Source organism: Artibeus jamaicensis, unplaced genomic scaffold (genome assembly GCF_021234435.1).
Source record: "Artibeus jamaicensis isolate MK-2021 breed Jamaican fruit bat unplaced genomic scaffold, CSHL_Jam_final contig_332, whole genome shotgun sequence".
Classification (NCBI taxonomy): domain Eukaryota; kingdom Metazoa; phylum Chordata; class Mammalia; order Chiroptera; family Phyllostomidae; genus Artibeus; species Artibeus jamaicensis.
The window spans coordinates 16,292,200-16,315,347 of NW_026521788.1; the positions used below are offsets into that span (position 1 = coordinate 16,292,200).

The 23,148-nt window shown below is 42.9% G+C and overlaps 1 protein-coding gene and 1 pseudogene across 3 annotated transcripts in view; both read left to right on the forward strand.

Annotated features, from left to right (window-relative positions):
• Nucleotides 1-23,148, forward strand: part of NRBF2 (nuclear receptor binding factor 2) — a 42,616-nt gene that overhangs the window by 11,951 nt on the left and 7,517 nt on the right. The window contains exons 2-5 of one of the 3 annotated variants that reach the window (XM_037158693.2): nucleotides 1,275-1,333; nucleotides 4,317-4,401; nucleotides 12,481-12,521; nucleotides 13,749-16,343. In XM_037158693.2, the coding sequence (XP_037014588.2) occupies nucleotides 12,498-12,521; nucleotides 13,749-14,456 (732 nt within the window). In that variant the 5' untranslated portion in view covers nucleotides 1,275-1,333; nucleotides 4,317-4,401; nucleotides 12,481-12,497 and the 3' untranslated portion in view covers nucleotides 14,457-16,343. Of the gene's footprint in view, nucleotides 1-1,274; nucleotides 1,334-4,316; nucleotides 4,402-12,480; nucleotides 12,522-13,748; nucleotides 16,344-23,148 lie in introns of those variants that run through there. The other 2 variants (XR_008391353.1, XM_037158694.2) reach the window with 2 other exon arrangements.
• LOC119059135 (60S ribosomal protein L10-like) lies at nucleotides 17,456-21,596 on the forward strand (annotated as a pseudogene).

The following is a 23,148-nucleotide window of genomic DNA, read 5'->3' on the forward strand; positions in this document are numbered from 1 at the left end:
AGAAGAGGTGTGTATTTTTTTATTGAGATGTAACTCCTAAATTGGCAGTGACGAGAGTGGACATTACATGGTGAAGTTCAAGGGGAGTCAGGAGAGCCATGAGGTCCTGTTCTCACCACTTAAGAATTTTTGTTTCCTTGGGGAAACAATTTATTGTTATTGTGGAGTATGAAGTTTAATTGGGAGCTTCACAAATAGAGTTCAGGGTAGAAAGTGATTAATGACATGAGAGAGATGATAGAGAAATAAAATTAGAGTGAGGTGGCCTCAGAGAGCAGCCCGTCTCTGCACCTCAGTGTGTTTAGTAGCCCCCAGCTTCACCTTGGTAATCTCAAGGCCTGCTCCAGACCTACTGAATAACAGATGGCATTTCAACCGTATCCCCAGGTGGTTTGTATTCCATTAAAACTTGAAGTATAGGTCTGGTCCAGCTCCATTTTACAGGTGGGAAAACGGGCCCTAAAGGATGAATTGCTTAATGCCGTTTAGTTGGTAAGCCAGTACTTAAGCCAAGAGCCCTAGATTCTTGGCAGTGCTGGCTCTGCACCGTGTCGTTTATAAGATGTACTATGGGATGTCGAAGAAGGTTTGTCTCTTATGTAGGGCGTCTTTCAAAGCTCAGGAAGGTAAAGACATCTGCAGGTTCACCCCTTTTACCTTTTTTTTTTTTTTTTAAATTTCCTGCCTGAAACCTTGCTGATTACCACTTGCTTTGACTAGATTATCTGAACATATTCCTTAGATAAATCATGTTGATCATAACTTAGCTTTCTTCTCTGTGTACATGCTCTTCCTGAAAGATCTCTATCACCTCTGGGCACTATCACATACTGCTGTGTTCAGGACATATTTTTTGCTCAGTCCAAGACTGCATGGTTAAAATTATTTTAAGCACCCAGCCATGTATTGTTATTTATTATTATTTTCAGGAGTAAATTGAGGCTTAGAGAACAAGTTTCTAATTTCAGTTGTCAAAGTGATTACTCTAGAGTATTTTTTGTGCATGATGAGTGGCACATTTTTTTTGAAAAGCATGCTAGATTAGTCACTTTACACCTGACAAAACAGATTTGTTTTTACTTTTTTAAAAGTTGAGGTGATATAAAAAAGCGCACATAACATAATAAAACTTACCTTCTTTATTATATTTAAGTGTCCAGTTTCATAGCATTAAGTATATTCACATTGTTGTGAAACAGATCTCCAGAACTTTTTCATCTTGCAAAGCTGAAACTATAGCCATTAAACAAGAACTTACTTTTCTCTCCCCTCAGCCCCTGGCAACCACCATTCTACTTTCTGTCTGTGAGTTTGACTACTTCCGATACTTTATGTAAGTGGGATCATATACTATTTGTCTTTTCATAACTGGTTTATATTTCATTATTAAGCTTAACGTCTTCAAAGTTTATCCATGATGTGGCACGTGTCCATTTCCTCCTTTTTTAAGGCTGAATAATATTCCATTGTATGTATATATCACATTTTGTTCATTCATTCATTCATATATTGGTGCACATTTGGGTTGCTTCCACCTTCTGACAATTGTGAATAATGATGCTACGAACGTAGGTATACAGTGCTTTGCACAGTTTAAAAACAGCTTTGCTAAGTAATCTGAATTTGTTAGTGAGGAAAACATTACAGTAGCTATAGAAGACTTCAGTTGATTGTCTTTCTCCTTGCCTACTGTTTAACCTTATGTAAGATATAACCTCTCTGAGTCTGGACCTCTTATAAGAGAGGGAAACAAACATACTTACGAAGTTGTGGTAATTCCTTTTTTATTATATTTTATCGATTATGCGATGACACTTGTCCCAATTTTTCCCCCTTCAGTGCCCATGGGTCATGCATAGGTTCTTTGGCTAGTCCATTTACTGCATATCCTTGTGGCTACTCTGTAGCTACATATTTGTACTTATTAAGTGTATTTTATTGATTATGCTATTACAGCTGTCCTGTTTTTTTCACCCTTTCATTCCCCTCTACTCTGCACCCTCCTACCCTCCAGCATTCCCCCATTAGTTCATATCAGTGAGTTGTACATGTCAGTTCTTTGGCTTCTCCATTTCCTGTGCTGTTCCCAACCTCCCCCTCTCTATTTTGTACCAGCCATTTATGCTTCTTATTCCCTGTGCCTTTTCCCCCTTTTTCTCCCCTCCCCCTCCTTGTTGATAACCCTCCATGTGACCTCCTTTTCTGTGATTCTGTTCCTGTTCTAGTTGTTTGCTTCTGTTTGTTTTTTTTTAGCTTCAGTTATTGATAGTTGTGAATTTGTTATCATTTTACTGTTCATAGTTTTGATCATCTTTTTCTTAGATAAATCCCTTTAACATTTCGTATAATAAGGGCTGGGTGATGATGAACTCCTTTAACTTGACCTTATCTGCAAAGCACTTTATCTGCACTTCCGTTCTAACTGATAGCTTTGCTGGATAGAGCAATCTTGGATGTAGGTCCTTGCCTTTCATGGCCTCCCCTCCCAGGCCAGCCAGTTTCAGGGACTGACTGTGACCACTGACCACCAAGCTCTGTCCTCTGTGGCTGATCAGCCATGTAGGTGCAGAGTAGTAGTGGTGGGTGCAGAGCAGTGGTGCTCCGTTGTGGTCTGTAGCTCTCCACTGGGTGGGCTGGCCCTAGGGTTTTCCCCGTGGTGCAGTCCAAGGTCAGCCCCCACCTGTGGGGTTTTTTTTTTTGCCAGGGCCACCCTGCCCGAGCTATATAAAGCAATCTGAGATGGCTGCTACTTGTGCAGGGCTTGGAATTCCCAGGCAAAGCCAGTTGGTGAATCTAGACTGGCTGCTACTAGTGATGGGACTGGAGCCACTTAGCAAGAGTTATGGGGCTGGCAGTTCACCAAGGCTGGCTTGTGCCTGTTTGGTAGGATTTAGGAAGTTGTGAAGCAGGAGCCAAGACCAGCCATTCACATAGAAGAGCAGTCTGAGTGGGCCCTTAAGTGGGTGGGAAGGCTCACTGGGGCTCTCCAGGGTAGTGCAGACAGTGTTAGCCAGGTAGATGGAGTCTCAGATAGGGCACCAGCTTGTGGGTCTGTGGCTGTGTAGGAGGAGGGCTTAGAAAAAGGGCAATGGCCTCTGCCTGTCCCTCTGTCCCCCAGCTCCTACCTTGATGGATATTTCATTTTCTCCCTTCATGCCACTGGTGCAACAGCAGTTGCCCTTCAAGCTGCTGCCCCAGTGCTGGAGCTCAGAGGAAGTGAGCCGGAGTTCGTGTTTGGGTTTTTTAGGAGGAACTGCTTGGAACTCCAGAAGCTTCTTTCATTGACTCAATCTTTTCCAGTATTTGTAGCCAGAAGTTATGGCAACTTACCTTCTTGGCACTAGAACCATGGTTTGGGAGCCTGGTGTGTGGCTGGGACTCCTCACACCCTAGATATCTCTCCCACATTTTTATCCACCAAATGTAGATGTGGGATTAGTCTGTTCTGCATCCTACCAATCTGGATGGATGTAGTTTCTTTCATTCCATAGTTGTCAGACTTCATTCAACTCGATAGTTGATGGTTCTGAGTGATGATTGTTCCATATTTTAGTTGTAATTCTGATGTGGTTGTGCGAGGAGGTGAGCCATGTTTATCTAGGCCTCCATCTTTCCCGGAAGTCCATCAAAGTTGTAGTAATTCTTAACATATAATAGAGAAGGAAGGAGACCAGTGACCACTCATTTAATCCATTTACCTTTACATTCGGGGGTACTTTATTCATTTGTTTTCAGGACTTTTGAGTTTGTCTTTGTTGTTTGATGAGCTGTACCTAAGAAAATCTCTACTGTAATATTAATTACAGGTACCATGAACTTTTCAACTGTACAATGTACAAATTTTATACTTTAAAAACATAAGTAACTTTAAGGTTGAAAGAAGAATGAGTTGATTCAAGAGAAGCTTGGGTTTTACCATTTAATAAATAATTTCCTGATTATAATTGTTAAACTGTGCAAACTAGTCAAAGTGTCTGTAAAATAACTCATTTTGAAAGAGACTTATTAAAAAATCAAGAAAACACATTTTGAGTAGCAATCTATGATTGAAACTCTTGGTTAATCTCTGAAGAGTTGAAGAATGTTGATTCTGAAGGAGTTGAAGGGTCTGGTGTTAACCTTACTCCTTTTTAGTAGAGTTGAGGAAACTGGCCTGTCCTTTTAGGTGCCACCTATTAGAGTTCCCAACACAGATACAGCTGTAAATGGTTTGATGTGCGGCAACAAATAGCGTTCATCTTCTTAAAAGATCGTTTTTAAAAAAAATTATGTCTCTCTTTACGATTCAGAGTAACTTACAAATGTTTGTTTCCTAGGCTCATCAACAGAGCAGACGAGCAGATCGTTTATTAGCTGCAGGGAAATACGAGGAGGCTATTTCTTGTCACAAAAAGGCTACAGGTGAGTATTGTAAGAAATACTGAGTCCAAAACTGTGGGGCAATTAATCTTTCTCCAGTATCTCTCAACACTGTTTAATATGAAAGTCATAGTAGTAATGATGTATTGTTTCCCTCACTGATCCACTGGAACGTAAGCTTGCATTACTTTTTTAAAATATGTTTTATTATGCTATTACAGTTGTCCTGGCATTTCTCCCTTGGACTTCCTCCTGGTTCCCTCCTTCCCTTCAGCAGTCCCCACCCCCCACCGCCCCCGTAGTTCGTGTCCATGGGTTGTGCATGTAAGTTCTTCAGCTTCTCCATTGCCTATACTGTTCTTAACATCCCCCGTCTATTGTGTACCTGCCCAGTTATGTTTCTAAATCCCTGTACCTTTTCCCCCAGTCTCTCGTTTTTCCCTCTCAGTTGAAACCCCTCCAAATGATCTCCATGTGTATAATTCTATTCCCGTTCTAGTTGTTTGCTTAGTTTGTGTTTTAGATTCTGGTTGTGGGTTTGTTGTCATTTTAATGTTCATAGTTTTCATATGGTGTTAATCATATAGTTGATCTTAATCATTTTCCTAAATAAGTCTCTTTAAATTTCATATAATAAGGGCTTGGTGATGCTGAGCTCCTTTAGCTTTTACCTTGTCTGGGAAGCACTTTATCTGCCCTTCCATTCTAAATGATAGCTTTGCTGGATAAAGTAATCTTGGGTGTATGTCCTTGCTTTTTCATGGCTTTGAATGCTTGTTTCCAGCCCCTTCTTGCTCGCAAGGTTTCTTTTGAGAAATCAGCTGGTAGTCTTACGGGAACTCCTGTGTAGGTAATTGTCTCCTTTCCTCTTGCTGCTTTTAAGATTCTCATCTTATCTTTAACCTTGGGCATTTTAATTATAATGTGAGTTGGTGTGGGCCTGTGTGGGTCCAACTTGTTTGGGACTCTGTGCTTCTTGGACTTGCATGTCTGTTTCTTTTGACAAATTAAGGAAGTTTTCTTTTATTATTTTTACAAAAAAACTTTTCCATTTCTTGCTGTTCCTCTTCTTCTGGCACCCCTATGGTTCAGATATTGGCCCTTTTGGTGATTTCCCAGAGTCGTCTTAAATTCTTTTTTTTTTTTTTTTTTTATTGTTTTTTCATTGTGGTCTGGTTGAATGTTTATTTCTTCATTATGTTCCAAATCACTGATTTGAATTCTGACTACTTTCCCTTCACTGTTGGTTTCCTATAGATTTTTCTTTATTTCCCTTAGTATAGCCTTCATTTCTTCCCTTATGCTTTTGCTGTATTCAGTGAGATCTTTGGGCATTCTGATCATCAGTGTTTTGAAACTCTTCATCTGATAGGTTTGGCTGTCTTCACGTTTCTTAATTCTTCTTTCTGGTATTCTGTTCTGTTTCTTCATTTGGGCCACATCTCTTTGTCTCCCAACTCTGGCAGCCTCTCTTTGTCTGTGTACTAGGTAGAATTGCTTTGATTCTGTTTTAACACGTGCAGCTGCTAAATTGTATGGGTTGGAGCCTTGGATATTCACCAGGACAGGGCAGTCTTCCCTCTGTGTGCAGGAGGGGTCAGAGTGGGGACAGTGCTGCTGCTGGCTGATTTCTGGGGTCTTGCCTGGTCCTCACCCTGTCTCCAGTCACTTCACCCACTTCCAGTGAATGACTGGCGCCCCTTCATCTGCCGTCCTGGTTGTGGTTCCCAGGGTGGGTGTGTTTGCATACTCCTCGGCTCTCCTGAGAAACTGGCAACTTCTTCCACAGACCTAACCCTCCCTGGGCTTACAGCACTTTCTCTTCCTGGCACTGGAGCCCTGGGCTGCATAGTGTGGCCTGGGCTCACTTGCTTACAAGGTGTCTTCTTGATCTTTGTCCACCACATGTGAACATGGGGTTCCCTATCCCTTCTGCTACCATTGCCTCGCTGCCCCACTCACTCACTACTGCCACACCAAGTCCTCTCCACAAAGATTCACTGTCTCTGCCCATCCTACCTGTCTGCATGTATATACCTTCTGTAAACCCTTGGTTGTTGGACTTCTGTACCATTCTGGGTGATTTTCTGGCAGTTCTGGGTTTTTCTTTTTTAAGTTAGTTGTGTTCCTTCTTATGGTTGTGCTCGGAGGGAAGATGTGTCTGCCTATGCCTCCATCTTGAGTGGAAGCCGCCTTAAGCTGCTTGCATTATTCTTTGAGCGTGTTGAATTTCCTCTTAACCCAGTCTTTCTTAACCTTGATGCACATGCCATGTTGGTAAATGGTTCCTGGACACGGCTTCTGAGCCCAAAGATAATCCTAAAGGCTAAAGTGATTGCAAGAAGTTTGCCAGTTCATCTTAGTTATTATAGAAAAGGAGTCTGGATTTCAGATAGTTAGCTGTTTTGGGTTTGGAAAGTAATCACTAGTTTAATTCCAGTTTTCCCTGAGTTTGTTTTCTGAGATGTTGATAAGACCCATCAAAACTTTTCTGCCATGGATGGTGTGGGTCAGTAGATGGAATGCTGGCCTGTTTACCCAAAGGTCGGTGGTTCAAAGTCAGGGCACATGCCTGGGTTGTGGGCTGGGTCTCCAGGAGGGGGTGTGATAGGCGACTGATCGGTATATCACGCACACATCGATATTGCTCTCTTTTTTCTCTCTTCCCTTCCCCTCTTTAAAAGTAAATAAAATCTTTTAAAAATCTTTCCTGTGCTTTTTCTCTGGCTTCCCTTCTGAATCTGAATATTTCATCTATATGTTCATGCTTGTGATACCATGTTGATGATAGCTTTATTTGAAGTATAAAATTTAGAGTAATTGGCTTCTCATCAAACACCTAATTTTGTCCCAGTCATACAAACTACCGCACATGAACTTAGACCTTCAGGGTGTGTTTTGTACTGTTTTTTGTTGGATCAATAGCAAATGTAAAAGCTTTGGGAAAGGGAGTGTTTTATTCATGCTTCATCCAAAGCCAGTATAGCCACCTGTCTGAGAACAAGCCTTCTCATCTTTGTGCTGGAGTAAGAAGAAGGTCCTTGAGTTTCCCCACAGGCCAGCATGGTCATCAAAGCCGTGCTGTCTCCTGCAGAGTTCGCCCCTCCTGTGCTATTATACTGCTAAAGTACAGACCATGCAGTGGACGCTGGTTTGTATAAGTCTTCTGTCAGTGATTTTTGCCTATAAATCAATGATTTTTATCTATAAGTCAGTGGTTTTTCAAAGAAAATTTCAAGTCACTTTTTTAAACAATTAGTTTTTCCACTGAAGTGTACCTCTTCAGCTATAGAGCTGAGCACATAGTATGTACCCCACAGATCTTTAAACTTTCATCGTGAGTTTTATGGGAGCTTTATACAACATTAAACATGGTAGGTAGTACTCTTCAAATCTTTCAAAAACCCTGTTTTGTTAGCAATCAAATTATTAAATTTGTAGTCACTATAAAGAAAATACAATGTGCTATATACTATTTAAGAAAACCATGTTGTGGATGAATGCCACAGTGAAATGACATCTTTAGTTAAATAACCCAGAGTAGTTGTGATTACACATGTATAACATATTAAAATAGAATGGTTAGCACATTTTATGCATTGAACAGTAGGGTATTCTGAATATCTAAAAGGGAGAAAAGTTCCTTTCATTCCTAACCTTCATCCCTGTCTTTATTTGAAGACTTAAAACTAATACTGGGCTTTAAACACATCTCCCCCCTTCTCCGTGTCTAAATTCTGTGACACCCTCAGGAGTAGAAAAGATAAAGGCAGCCTGTTGGGCCCCATTAGCTATAATTATGGATGTAGAACTTCGGTGTGATTAGTTAATCCCACAGAGCCGATTCGACTGGGAGTTTAAACTTGGTTAAAAATAGCCTCGAGTCGCATTTCAGAGTGGGGTTGTCAGTGTAGTGCTAGTTTGAAAACTAACGTGGTTGGAATGAGCTCAGTGTTTTCTCAATTGACTGACATCTAGGGCTTGTAATAGTGGTGTTTTGGGAGGTGTGGGTGTGGATGTATTTCGAGAGGAAGGAATTTAGTGTTTGGAAGTCATTTTAAAGCTTTTATTTATTTTTAGAGAGAAGGGAAGGGAGGGAGAAAGGGAAACATCAGTGTGAGAGAAAAACATGGGTCAGATGCCTCTTGAACATGCCCTGGCCAGGGACCGAACCCACAGCCCTGGCATGCACCCCGACTGGGAATCAGACCAGCAGCCCTTTGCTTTGCCGGATGATGTACAACTACCTGAGCCACAACAGGCAGGGCTGGAAATCATTTTAGAGATACAACAGGGAAAGGTCCGTTGAAGAAAGACCGATAGGGCGGAAAGCCTGGGACGAGAACTTGGGACAAGAGAAGGGGCCTCTGTGTTCAGCTGTCAAAGGTCAGAGGAGATTGAGTCTAAAAATGTACCTTGAGATTACATAGCTAAGGACTCATAGCCTGTGTATTTTGTAGTTTTGATAGTGTTTGTTTTGTAAATGTGTTGACTAAGAAAGTTACTGATCTCTCTTTTCTTTTGGGGGCAAGGTAGGATCTACTCTTGAGGTGAACAGCGGCCGAATTAGATAAAATGAACATACAAGCATTCATTTGACAGATAAACCGAGATGCCAGATCTCAGGAAGGGAAAAGCTGTCTAAATCTGGCAGAAGGTGGGGAGGAGGAGAGACAGTCACATTTACCCTCTAATATGAAAAAAGAAAGGAGGCCACACACTCCAAGGATTCAGTATTGTTAGAAAAATCGATTGCTTTAAACCCGAATTAACAGCTGTAACTATCAGTCCTCGGCTGTCCAATTCCTTAAGTGGATTTAACTTCTTTCCCCGACAGCGGGAAGAGCAGACGCTTGAGTGGGAAGTTACTAACGTCCAGTGACAGTGTTTAGAACTCAGAAGGACGTCTCAGATGAGCAGGGCCTCCGCGTGCAGTGTTTCTGTGTCTGGGTGGACACAGGTCCTGACCCGACCTCCCGTCATTAGACTGCGGGGACAGGACAGGGGTGCAGAGCCCAGGGGCAGTGCTCTGCTGGGTGTCCAGATGGGCCGCACGTTTGTACTTGGATAACCAGGGTCATGATAGGATAGTAAGTGAGGTTATTGTTTTAAGAAGTAATAGATTCTTCACATTTTCTTAGTTCCTTTTCCCCCATCCTTTGCTTAACATTTACTTTAAATATTAGCCTTGTGTCATAATTGAAGTAAGCACTTATTTACTTACAAAGATTTTATTTTTAGAGGGGAAAAGAAGGAGAAAGAGAAATATCGATGTGAGAGATACATTGACCTGTTGCCTTTTGCACACCCCCAACTGAGGACCTGGTCTGCAACCCAGGCCTGTGCCCTGACTAGGAATCGAACTGGTGACCCTGTGGTTCTCAGGCTGGCACCCAGCCCACCGAGCCACACCAGCCAGGGCTGCAACTGCAGTGGTCCCTCACTGTGTCACAGTTCACCTACTTGCGGCTTCACAATAGCATGGGTTTTTTTCACTAAAACATCGCAATACAGTGAGGCCACAAATAAGTGAACTGCGATATAGTGAGGGATGACTGTACTTCACTGGTGAGTACCCATATAGAATTTTATATGTTGTTAAAATTACATAGGTTTAAGAGTGTAGAAAGTGTTTAAGAGCATATGAAGTGTTTATAAGAGTGGGAAAGGTTAATAAGAGAGTGGGAAATGTTTATAGGAGTGTGGGGTTTATAAAGCCTTAAAAAAAAAAAATATATATATATATATATATAAAATAAATATAATGCTGCTATTTCCCGGATTTTCACCTGTCACAGGTGTCTCTGGAATGTAACTCCTGAGATAGGTGAGGGATCACTGTACTTTAAATGACGGTATGACTCCTATTGAATTCTTTGCTTTTTGACATCTCATTGTCCTCGGGCATCTTCTTCTATCTTGTTATAGTTTAAAGATTCTACAAAGGGAGGCATTCCAGTTGTTCTGCGTTTGGTTTTGCCAAATTGTTCCATTTGTTAAGAAGGTAGATTTAAAGCAAACTAGTTCAGACAGAGAGACAAGTGCATGCAGACGTAAGGGGAGGGATGGCTAGGAAAATTCATCCACACTCTCAGAGCAGTATATAGACTGCATCGTCAGGGTTAAACATGAGGAAAAGGAAGAGGAATAGTCTCTATGCAGCTGTACAGACTTTATATAAGAATAAAAGAAAAAAGTGTTGAGGAAAATTAAGTGGCTGGAGCAAAAACTGTATAACCACCTCCATGCTTTCTGTTGTGGAGGGAGCATCCAGTGAAGCTATATCTTGAAGACTGGTAGAACCCAAGAGACAGCAGTTCTGAGTCATGGACTTGGACAGTCATTAACATATTTGGATCAACACTAGACAGGAAGATGGACACCAGACAGGTACAGGTAGCAGTGCCTTGTAGTATCTGCAGAAAGGGGAAAAAAAGGAACTTAATGTAGAGATGAGGGATGTTAGAAAGTTTGTAGTAAGCAGGAGATAAAAAATGGAGATTAAATACAATTTGTTAGTAGTATTTATTTGTATCTTATCTTGTTCCAACAAATGTGTATAAGGCCTTAGGAATACAACAACATATAAAATGTAATTAAAAAGAAGTAGATGGAGACTCCACTAAAAGATAAAATGAGGAAGGACTGGGAGTTTGGTTCACAAAATGCACCATGTGTTCTTTCGTATTTGTTAGGAGAACTTGGCTTTACCATTCTAGCAGTCAACTCAAAGAGGAAAATCATGTTTTTTTACAGTGACTATTTAAATTTAAACAAATTGAGTCACCTAGGAACTGATCTTAAGATCAAAAAGAAGTTTATTAAGTTACTGACCATTTATGGTCAGGTCAATGACACTATACAAGGTCTGTCTGGGAACAGTGCAGCCATTGTTAAAAAAACGAGACTGGTTCACGTGAGTGACATCAGTGTAACCTCGCAGCCAAGGAGAGTGGACTGGAATGCACATGCGAGGACAATGCCTACATGTACTAGTCAGTAGGGTTGGTAGATGTTGTTGAGTGAGCATGTGCACTGTGTGGCTGTCACATTCAAAATGACTCAGCAAGTAGAGCAACAACTCTGCATCAGATTTTGCATTAAGCTTAAACATTCCTCCATGGAGATGATTTGGGTGAGTCAGAAGGCCGCAGCTAAGACCAGCTGGTGATTGGCAGCCTCATCACGACAACATGCCTGCTCATGTGTCACATCTCATGCAGAGAGAGTGTTTTGGTGACACTGCAGTCACCCAGGGGACTCTGCCCCCCCCCCCACATCCCCGACGTGGCGCCCTGCGACGACTTCTGGCTCTACCCAGAACTAAAACCGCCTTCAAAAGGGAAGAGATTTCAGACTGTCAGCGAGATTCAGGAAATTACAGCAGGGCAGCTGATGGCAAGTCCAACAAAGGATTTTTCAGAGTGTCTTGAACAATGGAAGAGACGCTGGGAGAACTGTGTGAGGTCCCAAGGTGTCCACTTTGAAGGGGACTGAGGCGACATTGTCCTATGTACAGTGTTTCTTGTATCTTGTATCTTCAATAAATGCCTCATGTTTTCATTTTTATGTGGCTGGAAACTTCCTGGACAGACCTCGTATACTGGTTTTGACAACTTGCTTACAATAAATGTCAGGAAGTTCTTAGGGCTTTTAACTCCCTGATTCCTAGAAAGCTGTTGGCTTAGCTCAGAAACAAGTTGATAAGTTCTGCAGGAGGCCCAAATGGTGGTCCGGGTATTCACGTGGGTAAAAACATCGTTGATAGTCAGCTCTTGATGTTTTTGTGAGCATAATGAGTAATAGCATTCTGATACATTTCTACTGAATTTTAGTCCTCACTAACCCTATTTTCTGATTATGCCATCTTCCTAAATTGCGTAATGTTCAGGGATTTTAAAGAACAAGCTCCTTGCAGATCGGGGAGGGAATATCTACTTGTAATTACCACTGATGTGGTTTCGGACCCCCACCTTGTTTCTTTTCAGGAATAGGATAACTAGCAGAGTCGCCTCCGAGTCCATGTGTATGTCATCTGAGGGGCATTAAAGCTCTTCCTTTGACCCGTTAATTACAAAATGATGACACTTATTAATATGCCTCTTTTTTTTTTAAAACCAGCATATCTTTCCGAAGCCATGAAGCTGACACAGTCTGAGCAGGTGAGACATTTCCTTAATATTTGCAGTGAGGTTTAGAAGGATTTTCTTGTGAAGAAGTGTATATAAAATAAAGCTTTGTGCCCCTCTGAAAACACTAGAGTCGAAGTATAGGGTGAGGCAAAAATGGGTTTGCAGTAGTTCATATGGAAAATAATAGAATAATTAATAAAAATAATACAAGAATAAATTCTTGTTTTATGTGCTCACAGATGTAAACCTATTTTTGCCATACCCTGTATATAAAACGGGCAAAAGAAGAATACTTTAGAAAGGAAATTAAAACTAAATGAACTGTTGTTGATGACCAGACATGGCGTGTAGACACTTTCGTCCCTTTCCCGGTGGTTACTTGTGCTCTTTACGCTCCTCGGGTTGCCAGTGTGTCCTGGAGCCCCGCCGGGGCCTCTCCTGGTGGCCGTCATCTGACCGCGCACAGTGAGCGAGCGGACCCGGGCGAGGAGGAACCGGTTGGCCTTCCCTTTGCTTCTCAGAGTTCATGTAAATCTTATTTTTTCCTGAATTCCTATATAATTTTGCTACTTTTTAAATTTGTTTCACCAATGGCTTTAATTTTTTTTTTCCTGTGTTTGGGGACGGCCTCCCTAGGTTTTTAAAATACCTTTATCCAAAGATGATTTCCTAGTTATACAAGTGGTAGGTACATAGGTGCCTGGTAAATGTTTATTTAATTGAATTAAGGATATCCTTTCTGTGAGTGACTGTCAGTGGCAGGGAAAGAAAAAAACTCCAATTCCTCAAACTGAACAAAGAGAACATAGAAGTCGAGTTCTACCCGCACACTGTCCTTTGACCGTGTAGAACTGTTCATGTGAGCATTCTGCAGACCCTGCCAGTGAGGACTTCCTAGCTGGTTGTAGAATTGATGTCTAAAGAGGATATTTTTCTGACTTTTAAGCGGAGTATCAGTGGCATTGCAGAGTGTTAAAGCCCATTTTTAAAAGGTCTGATTCAGAATGTCGATTCGGAATAGGACTTCCTGAATAAATGATATTTTGTTTATATTCACAAGCTAACAAAAACATGTTAGCTTACCTAAAAGCACTGGTTATTTTGGAAAAAAAATTGAGGTTCAACTGAATTGTAAACATAGTATATGAATTTTTAAGTGTTACCGGGTTATTCAAAAAGGAGAATCTTGGAATAGTGTTTTCTGGTCATTACTAGAGACTTAGAACGTTAAATGGCACCTTTCTTTCTGTGTCATAGGCTCATTTATCACTGGAACTGCAAAGGGACAGCCACATGAAGCAGCTCCTGCTCATTCAGGAGCGGTGGAAGAGGGCCAAGCGGGAGGAAAGGCTGAAAGCCCAGCAGAGCACGGACAGGGACGCTGCTGCCCAGCCTCAGGCATCTCACAGACCCATCACTGAGGACGCCGAGGGCCAGAGTCTCCTCCCGCACAAGTACAGCCCTTCCACGGAGAAGCGTCCGCCCGAGGTCCAGGGGGTCTTTGACAGGGATCCAGACACACTGCTATTTTTACTTCAGCAAAAGAGTGAGCCGACAGAACTGTGCATTGGCAGCAAAGCCCCTAAAGATGATAAAACAGTAATAGAGGAGCAGGCAACCAAAATTGCAGATTTGAAGAGGCATGTGGAATTCCTTGTGGCTGAGAATGAAAGATTAAGGAAAGAAAATAAGCAACTAAAGGCTGAAAAGGCCAGACTCCTAAAAGGCCCAGTGGACAAGGAGCTAGATGTGGACGCTGATTTTGTAGAGAAGTCAGAGTTGTGGAGCTTGCCGCCACATGCAGAAACTGCTACAGCCTCTTCGACCTGGCAGAAGTTTGCAGCAAATACCGGGAAAGCCAAGGATATTCCAATACCCAATCTTCCTCCCTTGGATTTTCCGTCTCCAGAACTTCCCCTGATGGAATTCTCGGAGGATATTCTGAAAGGATTTATGAATAATTAAAATGGAAGGCCATCGAAGAAGTGAGAAGAGGAAATAATACTGTTAATCCCGAAGGAAAAAAAGGGAAAACCACACGCAAGGGTGATCCCAGAGAGGCTTCGTCCCCTGGCAGGCGCACCGTGCAGAAGAGCTGTCGCCAGGGCTGGAAACAGTCACTGTGAAACGTGTCGCGTACCCGACGTGCTGACTCGAGCTAAGGATTCCAGACTCGGCAGACACCGACCCCCTGGAGGTTCACTTTCTCCTGATACAAACCAAATGGCTACCTGGAATAATTTCTTCAAGCGACAGTTTTTCTTATCTTCAGGGTTAAAATGTATAAAAGTATGTTATGTGTAATTAATCTATAATGCCATAAATGATAATGCAAAACCTAAATAATACGGTGACCTGCGGGGCTGCCTTATATTTGAAACATGCTTTCTATCATGCATTGACTGTATGCATTTCGTTATGCACATTTCATTTGTTTAATAAGGCGTGTAAGACACACCTTTCTAGATGAAACTCTGTGTGCCACACTTTGCACTACTCATAACATAATGATAACCTCAAGACTATCAGGAGAAATATTTAAATTTCCATTTTATGAAGAACCAAATTATTAGTTATGCTTTTTAAAAGAAAATTACCAGTTTACATAATTAATCAGGGTGCATTTTAAGTTCTAACTTTTTGTTTGTTGTATAATGCATCATTTGAAAATACTGAGGAAATGTCCTTTTGTTTTTAATGATGCATGAGTGGAAGTAATGCTAGTTGGCAGTATTTGATTGTAAGAAATCAATAAAGTCGTTGTGTTTTATACCTTCGTTGAACGTGGATGCTACTTAAAACGCAAGTTTTGTATGGTTTCTGTGTTGTAAAGTTTTAATAAGAATTTGAAGAAATTCTGTCGATGTAATCACTTTGGTATGTTATAGATTTCCTTCAGTATTTTATAGCCCATTTCCCCCCCCCAACTAGGGTGAACAGAGAAGTTCCTGGGGTCTGGGTGAGTCCCGCGCCTCCTCCCCGCCCCACGGGAAGCGGCAGCCCAGGGGTTCCAGGGTGGGAAGGCGAGGAGGGTAAGAGGGTGAAGCACATTTGGGTATAAGCCACTGGGTGTGTTGAAAGGGTAGATTGGGTTTACTGTGTGGAACTGTGGGAGTGAGGAAAATACGCAGGAACGGCGAACTGCCTCCCCTGAGGACATCGGGGCAGTGGGGACGGGCTCGCGTGTTTCGTGATGAAACTGGCAGAAGTAGGATGAGATGAAGTGACCGTGCGGATGTCACGTTTGTGCTTGTCATCTTGCTACAGATGACACCAAAAATAAACCGGCTTCTTAGAATATCTCAAAAGGAGTTCTGTTAAAAGTTACATTAATTTACCTATCGTCGAATATTTTGCTTGCCTAAACTTCCTTATAAAACTTCAGATTTAACAGTTTGTGCCAAAAATTACTAGCCATTTTATTTAAAAAATATTTTATATATTTATTTGTAGAGAGAGGAAGAGAAATGTTGATTGGTTGCCTCTTGCACAACCTCAGCCGGAGACCCGGCCCGCAAGCCAGGCTCGTGCTCTCACCTGGAATCAAACCGGAACCAGTGAGTGACCTTCCAGTTTGTGGGCCGTCACCCAGCCCACGGAGCCACAGCAATCAGGGCTAGCCATTTCTCCTTTAAAAGCGAGCTTTGTGAAGTTTTGACACAAATGCCTTCAAAACCGTGTTCCTTTTCTGCCACTGCCTTCTCCCTCCCCCACCCTGCTCTCCCATTCCTGTTGGCAGTTGGACATGGATTTCACGGGGCCCGTGTTCTGTGCCACTAACAAGTGCACGTCATGTGGACTAATCTTTTTCACTGTCTTTGAAGCTCCTCTTCACACTATTTAGTACTCTTATTATATCTGGTTTTTAAGTTTTTAAAAATAATTCAGAGAAGGAGGGAAGGAGAAAGACGATTTGTTGTTCCACTTATGTATTCTTGTAGGTGAGGGGGAGGGGTGGAGGGAGAAACATCGGTTTGATGTTTTCTTGTTTCACTTATCTGTGCATTCACTGGTTGATTCTTGTATGTAACCTGAGCTACCCAGCCAGGGCCTGGTTTTTAAGTTTTGTATTTCCGTCTCTTCATAGAACATATGTGCCTTTTGATCAGGATGACGGTCTCTTAGCAGCATCCTGGCGCAGGGTCTTCCATAAAAATACCTGCTTTACTGAACTGTGACCTACCTAGCCTCTGGGCACATGGCCCATCTCCTGTTCAGGGTTTTAGGTCTTGTGTCTTCTCAGTCTAGTCTAAGGCCCTGAAAGGTATTTAAGGATAGCTTGCTTCCGCCAAATAATGCGTTATGCACACAGGAAGTTGGCAGGTGGTGTCTTTCCTTACTCAGTGGTGGCCTCTTGCTACTGAACCCAGATAATGAGTGGGTGTTAAAAGAAAGCCCAGAATGCCAAGTCCTGATTTTTTATTTTTGGCTTTTCACAGAGTGACAATTTCAGAAAGTAAGTAGTGTGTAGTACGAATCTTACCACAAGTAATCCAGCCTCCCTCAGAACCATGCTTAAGAGAAACCAGAACCAGAAGGTGTTTTCAAAATAGTTCCTTCAAAGCCATTGTCTGTGTTTTATCAAGGTTATTGAAGTAGTGAAAAATATTTTGTCCCTAGGTGAGTCAATTCAAAATGTTAAATGTATTCTTATCTTTCTGCTTTTTAACACTTTCTAGGTACTTTTTTGTTTTAATGTATTTTGAATCATAGTTTTTAGGGCCTTTTAAGCCCTATTATTTTACAAAGAAATAAATTGAGGCCCAGAAGACTGAGTTATGTGAAGTTTATGCCAAATTGGGAGCAGAACCAAGAGTGAGGGTGTCTAATAGTCCTGTGCTGTTTTTACTGGCCCACACTGAGGCTGACTTGTTTAGTTTTCGGCTGTGGCTAGGGGATCTGGTCATTCAAATTCCTCCTCAGCTCTTTCCCTTCATTGAGCCAGTGAAGATCCTGGTGTTGCCATGGGCCGCTGCCCCGGCCAGTGATACCGGTATGAGAACAAGCTGTACCCAAAGTCTCCCCTTTACCCGGATGTCTCTGATGCTAAGATCTGCATCTTTGACCCGAGGCGGGGAAAAGGCAAAGGTGGACGAGTTCCCACTCTGGCCACAGGGTGTCAGATGAATACGAGCAGCCCTTCTCCGAAGCCCTAGAGAGTTCCCATATTTGTGTCAAGTACTGGGTGAAAAGCTGGCAAAGATGGCTTGCACATCCGAGTGGGGCTCCGCCCATTCCATGTCATCCGCATCAACGAGATGCCCTGTGCTGGGGCTGACAGGCCCCAGACCTGTATGCAGTGCCTTCGGAAAGCCCCGGGGCACAGTGGCCGGGGGTCCACATTGGACAAGTTATGTCCATCTGCACCAAGCTGCAGAACAAGGAGCATGTGATTGAGGCCCTCCCTACGCAGAGCCAAGTTCACGTTCCCTGGCCTCCAGAACACCTACATCTCCAAGTAGTGGGGCTTTACTAATTTTAATGGGAATGAATTTGAAGACATGGTGATTGAAAAGTGGCTCATCCCCAGTGACTGTGGGGTTGAATGTATCTCTAACGGCCGTCCCCTGGAAACATGGTGGGCTCTGCACTCATGAGTCTCTGCTTCCACCTTAACAGCCACACACAAACCCTCTTCCCTGTTGGCAACTACAGATTTCTCCCCAGGCACGCATGCCAGCTTGCACCTCAGCTGCTCTGCTCCCTGAGAAGTTGGCGTTCACCTGGTGAAGGTTGACTTCATTCTGACACCCAGTTGTAGAAAGCCTAATGTTCACTTTCCGTGGTATCCCTTTTCATTTGTGGGGAGTTGTGATTAAAGTTTTGTTGCTTTAAAAGATGCTAGTGTGAGGCAGTCTGCCATAGGGTGTGCATCATTTACTTGAAGAGTTAAGACATGAACTGAAATAATGGTAGTTACTGAATCATTCTAGACTACTAGACTATATATGTAGGAATTAGAAATGATCTTTATCATATTTTTGTCATAATCCCAGCGTAGCCTATTTGGAGACCTGCAGGAGCAAGTGACTTGGCTGTTTAAATTTCTTCAAATTTGTCTATTTTGCCTCCGATGGGATTACTTCCTTTTCACAGTCACGGCTGTTGAACAGTGCCATCTAGTGGACAGTGAGGAACTTGTTGGATCAGAGGTGGTTTGACGGACCAGTTAAAAAATCCTTAGTTGGTCACTGTTTAAATACCCCAGTAAATAATTATATTCGAGTGGTTTATAGACATGTATAGGCAAAAAAAAAAAAAAAACCTTTCAGTTTTAATATGCAATCTGAATACAAGCACCAGATTATTTAATGAACCACCACCTTTTGCCACTAAAGCTAACACAGTGGGGCAGCCTTCCTGGAAGGAGTAACCTTCCGGGTCAGGGCTGGGAGCGGCTTGCTAGGGAGAGGACAGCATTAAGGAGACGCACGGGGTCAACTGAGCGGAGAAGTTGTAAGTTTGGTCGGCATCATGGCAGGACACACGAAGACATTTGTGGGGGGGCTTATGTGGATTGTCTTAACCATGTGCTAAAGGGAGGAGGTCGGGTTCAGGTTATGATTTTGAGGAATGGAAAATACTTTCTATATGCTTTGCAAGGCACAGGTGGCTCGGGGGAAGTGATCCCTATGTGCCCTTTATCATGAGCTCCTGCTTAGTAACCCTGTGTGACCTACCTTGGTGCTATGACCCCCACACACAACACCCATCCTTGGTTTTGACTCCAGGGTTGTCTTTTTTTTTTTAAGATTTATTTATTTTTAGAGAGAGAGGGGGAGAGAAACATGATGTGTGAGAGAAACAGCGATCAGTTGCTTCTCACACCTTCCAACTGGGGACCCGGCCCACAATCCAGGCACGTACCGTGAGTGGGAATTGAACCAGCAATCTTTCGTCTGCAGGCCAGTGCTCAGTCCACTGAGCCATGCCAGCTAGGGCCAAGGTCTTTTTCACAGACCAGACACAGAAAAGATGGGCTGATTTACAGAGAGGTGAAGAGCTGAAGTCAGCTGTGAAAGCCTGAAGTCAAGAAGGGGAACTCACTTTGTGTGTAGCCAGCGGCCAAGAGCTTGCCAAGACTTCATTTCTGCTTGAACGTCACTGCTTTCATTAACAGCCAGATTGACTGCTGTGAGAGCCGAAGTACTTTGTATACTACTCAGTTGCTGTACCTTCCATACGGTTTCAAGGAGTAACTAACTATCAAGGTGTCATAGCTTTTGTAGTAAGGGAAAACTTGAGTTTGAATCTCAGTGACAGACCTGGTAGGACACAGCTTTGTATCTTTGCTATATCCCAGTTCGTAGTGCGTAGGATACTGAGTAACACTCATTAGACCATTCCTCTTCCTCCCGTGGCTGACAGTCCTGATCCGGTGTGGGAGAGCATCTGTGGTAGGTTGGCATCTAGAAAAGGAACATTCTGAATCCACGTGTATAGTGTGTGCACACACACAGTAAACTAAAGCTGTGAGAGCACTGAACTTGCCCAGACATCGTTAAACCCGTATCCCAGCTACCAAAAGGAAGTAACCGGACACTAATTTGTACGGGTGCTACATCCCACATTGTGTGGCAGAAGAGAAATGTACCGGGACAGAGTGTAGTTTATTAGCCAGAAAAGGGAATTCATATTCAGGTAGGTCCAAATGACATTATGCTATAAAGCGGGAAGGGGGGAGAAAAATAAATATTTAACACAAGTTCCCCTTCATAATCGCTGCCTTGATGTTTCCTAAATTCTACACATTTTTTTTTTAAGATTTTATTTATTTATCTTTAGAGAGGAAGGGAAGGAGAGAAGGAGAGAAACATCAATGTATGGTTGCCTTTCGTGCGTCCCCTGCTAGGAACTGGCCTGCAACCCAGAGATGTGCCCTGACTGGGAATCGAACCGCGATTGTCTGGTTCGCAGGCCCGCGCTCAACCCACTGAGCTACACCAGCCAGGGCTAAATTCTACACATTTAATACCGTATCACTCACTGCCTGGAGGAAATGGGCCTACTCAGATGTTTTCATACTTGAGGAGCATCTAAGCTAACAAAAAGGTTGGAGGGAACAAGGTTAATGGTCAGAGGAATTGCTCCATCAGGGATCTGTCTCCCCAGCCTTCTGAGCCAACAAATGTTTTTAACAATATAAGCATTAGGGTCTTCTTTCCCCAAACTCATTTCACCAAGAATTAGGTCACTAGCATGGAATTCAGAAAGTGGAGCGAATACTTTCATTAGATGAGTTTGCTTTGAAAGCCTCTGTCAGGCAGGCATGATGTCTTAGCTTCAGCTGTTCTGCACGGGTTGTATGGGTGGTTCACGCAACAGCAAAAGCAAAAAACCCTTGGAAGAAGCGCTGGCTGGTGTGGCTCAGTAGATTGAGTGCCAGCCTGTGAACCAAAGGGTTACTGGTTTGATTCCCAGTCTAGGCACGTGCCTGGGTTATGGCCCAGGTCCCCAGTGGAGGGGCACATGAGAAGCAACCACACATTATTTCTCTTTCACCCTTCTGTCTCAAAATAAATAAAATCTTATAAAAAAAAAAAACAACAAAAAACCTTTGGAAGAAAATCACCCAGGCTTGAGACTCGTGGTTGACATTTAGGGGAGCAGCGGGACATAGTCTACTCTGGGATTACGTTGGGCTTGAAATTAATTTCACATCATAATTAAATCATATGCTACCTATGAAAGCATTAAGCAAAATATACTATTTAATGATTTGAGACACATGTTGAAAAATAGTATTAAAAAGTCAAAAACAAAGACTTTCCAAAACATTTGGTGGTGAGGGGTGGAGCATGGAGGCGCTCTGAGCTGCACACATGAACACACTCCTGTCTGCCTCCCCTGCTTACTGGCTGTAGGAACCGGTGCAAGACATCAGTTTGAGGTCACACCAGGACAGAACTGGAGAAGGCTGATAGGAAACTCGTGGCCTGGAAGGACCTCCCTGATAAGAATCCAAATGGAGAGTTTAAACCAATTTCCCAAGCTCAGAAAGTGTTTTTTTTTTTTTTTAATTTTTATTTTTTAATTGATTATGCTGTTACAGTTGTTCTATTCCCCCCTTCATTCCCCTCCACCCTACCCCCCCATCCCCACCATTACCCCCCTTTAGTTTATGACCATGTGTCTCCAGTCCTTTAGATTCTATATTTCCCATGCTATTCTTGCCCCCCCCCCCCATCTATTTTCTTTCTACTGTCTATGCTACTTATTTTCTGTACCTTCTCCCCCCATCTCCTCCTCCCACTCCCCTGTTGCTAACCCTCCTTGAGATCTTCATTTCTATGTCTCCACTCCTGATCTAGCTGTCCTTTTAGTTTGCTTTCATTTTAGGTGTGGTTGTTAATAACTGTGAGTTTGCTGTCCTTTCACTGTTCATGTTTCTTTAACTTCTTTTTCTTAGATAAGTCCCTTTAACATTTCATATAATAAGGGCTTGGTGATGATGAACTCCTTGAATTTGATCTTATCTGAGAAGCACCTTATCTGTCCTTCCATTCTAAATGAAAGTTTTGCTGGATAGAGCAATCTTGGTTGTAGGTCTTTGGATTTCATGACTTGGAATACCTCTTTCCAGCCCCTTCTTGCCTGTGAGGTCTCTTTTGAGAAATCTGCTGACAGTCTGATGGGAACTGCTTTGTAGGTGACTGTCCCCTTAGCTCTTGCTGCTTCTAGGATTCTCTCCTTCATTTTAATTTTGGCTAATGTAATGATGATGTGCCTTGTTGTGTTCCTTCTTGGGTCCAACTTCTTTGGGACTCTCTGAGCTTCCTGGATTTCCTGAAAGTCTATTTCCTTTGCCAAATTGGGGAAATTTTCCTTTATTATTTGTGCAAATAAGTTTTCCACTGGTGGCTGTGCCTTTCCCCTTTCTGGTACCCCTATAATTCAGATATTGGAGCGTTTAAAGATGTCCTGGAGGTTCCTAAGACTCTCCTCATTTCTTTGAATTCTTGCTTCTTGACTCTTTTCTGTTTGGCCATTATTTGCTTTCTTCTGGTCCACTCCATTGATTTGAGTCCCAGTTTCCTTTTCATCGCTATTGGTTTCCTGTGCAATTCCGTTCATTTCAATTAGTTTCGCCTTCATATGTTTCTCTAATTTGTGGCTATAATCAACCAGATCTGTGAGGATCCTGATGACCAGTGTTTTAAACTGTGCTTCTGAGAGTTTTGCTATTTCTTCATCGCTTAGGTCTATGGGCTCAGGGATTTTGAGAATTCGCGACATTTTTGGTCTGTTCTGGCCCTTTAAGTGTGAGAAGCGGCGCCTTGGACTCCCAGGTCGCTGGGTTGTGACGCTGTATGTGGGGGCGTGGTCAGAGCGGGGAAATGGCGGCGCCATCTACTGCCGCTTGCCGCGGGGACGCCGGGCCCCGGTCCAACTGCCCACTCCCTCGCCTGTCCACTCTCGCACAAATAGGCGACCCCAGTCAACACGCAGCACCGCTTCCCCGCTGTCTCCTCCGCGGTCACTCGCCTGGTCACTCGCTCGGTCGCTCACTAGGTCCAACCCTGCGCCTTTCCTCTGGATTCCGCGCCTGAGCCCGTCTGACCGAGTCCTCCGGTGCAATCCCGCTCCACCAGCCACTGGTTTCGCCCCTTACCGGTCAGGCTGAAGAATTTGTTGTTAACGGACTTCCAAAAAGTTC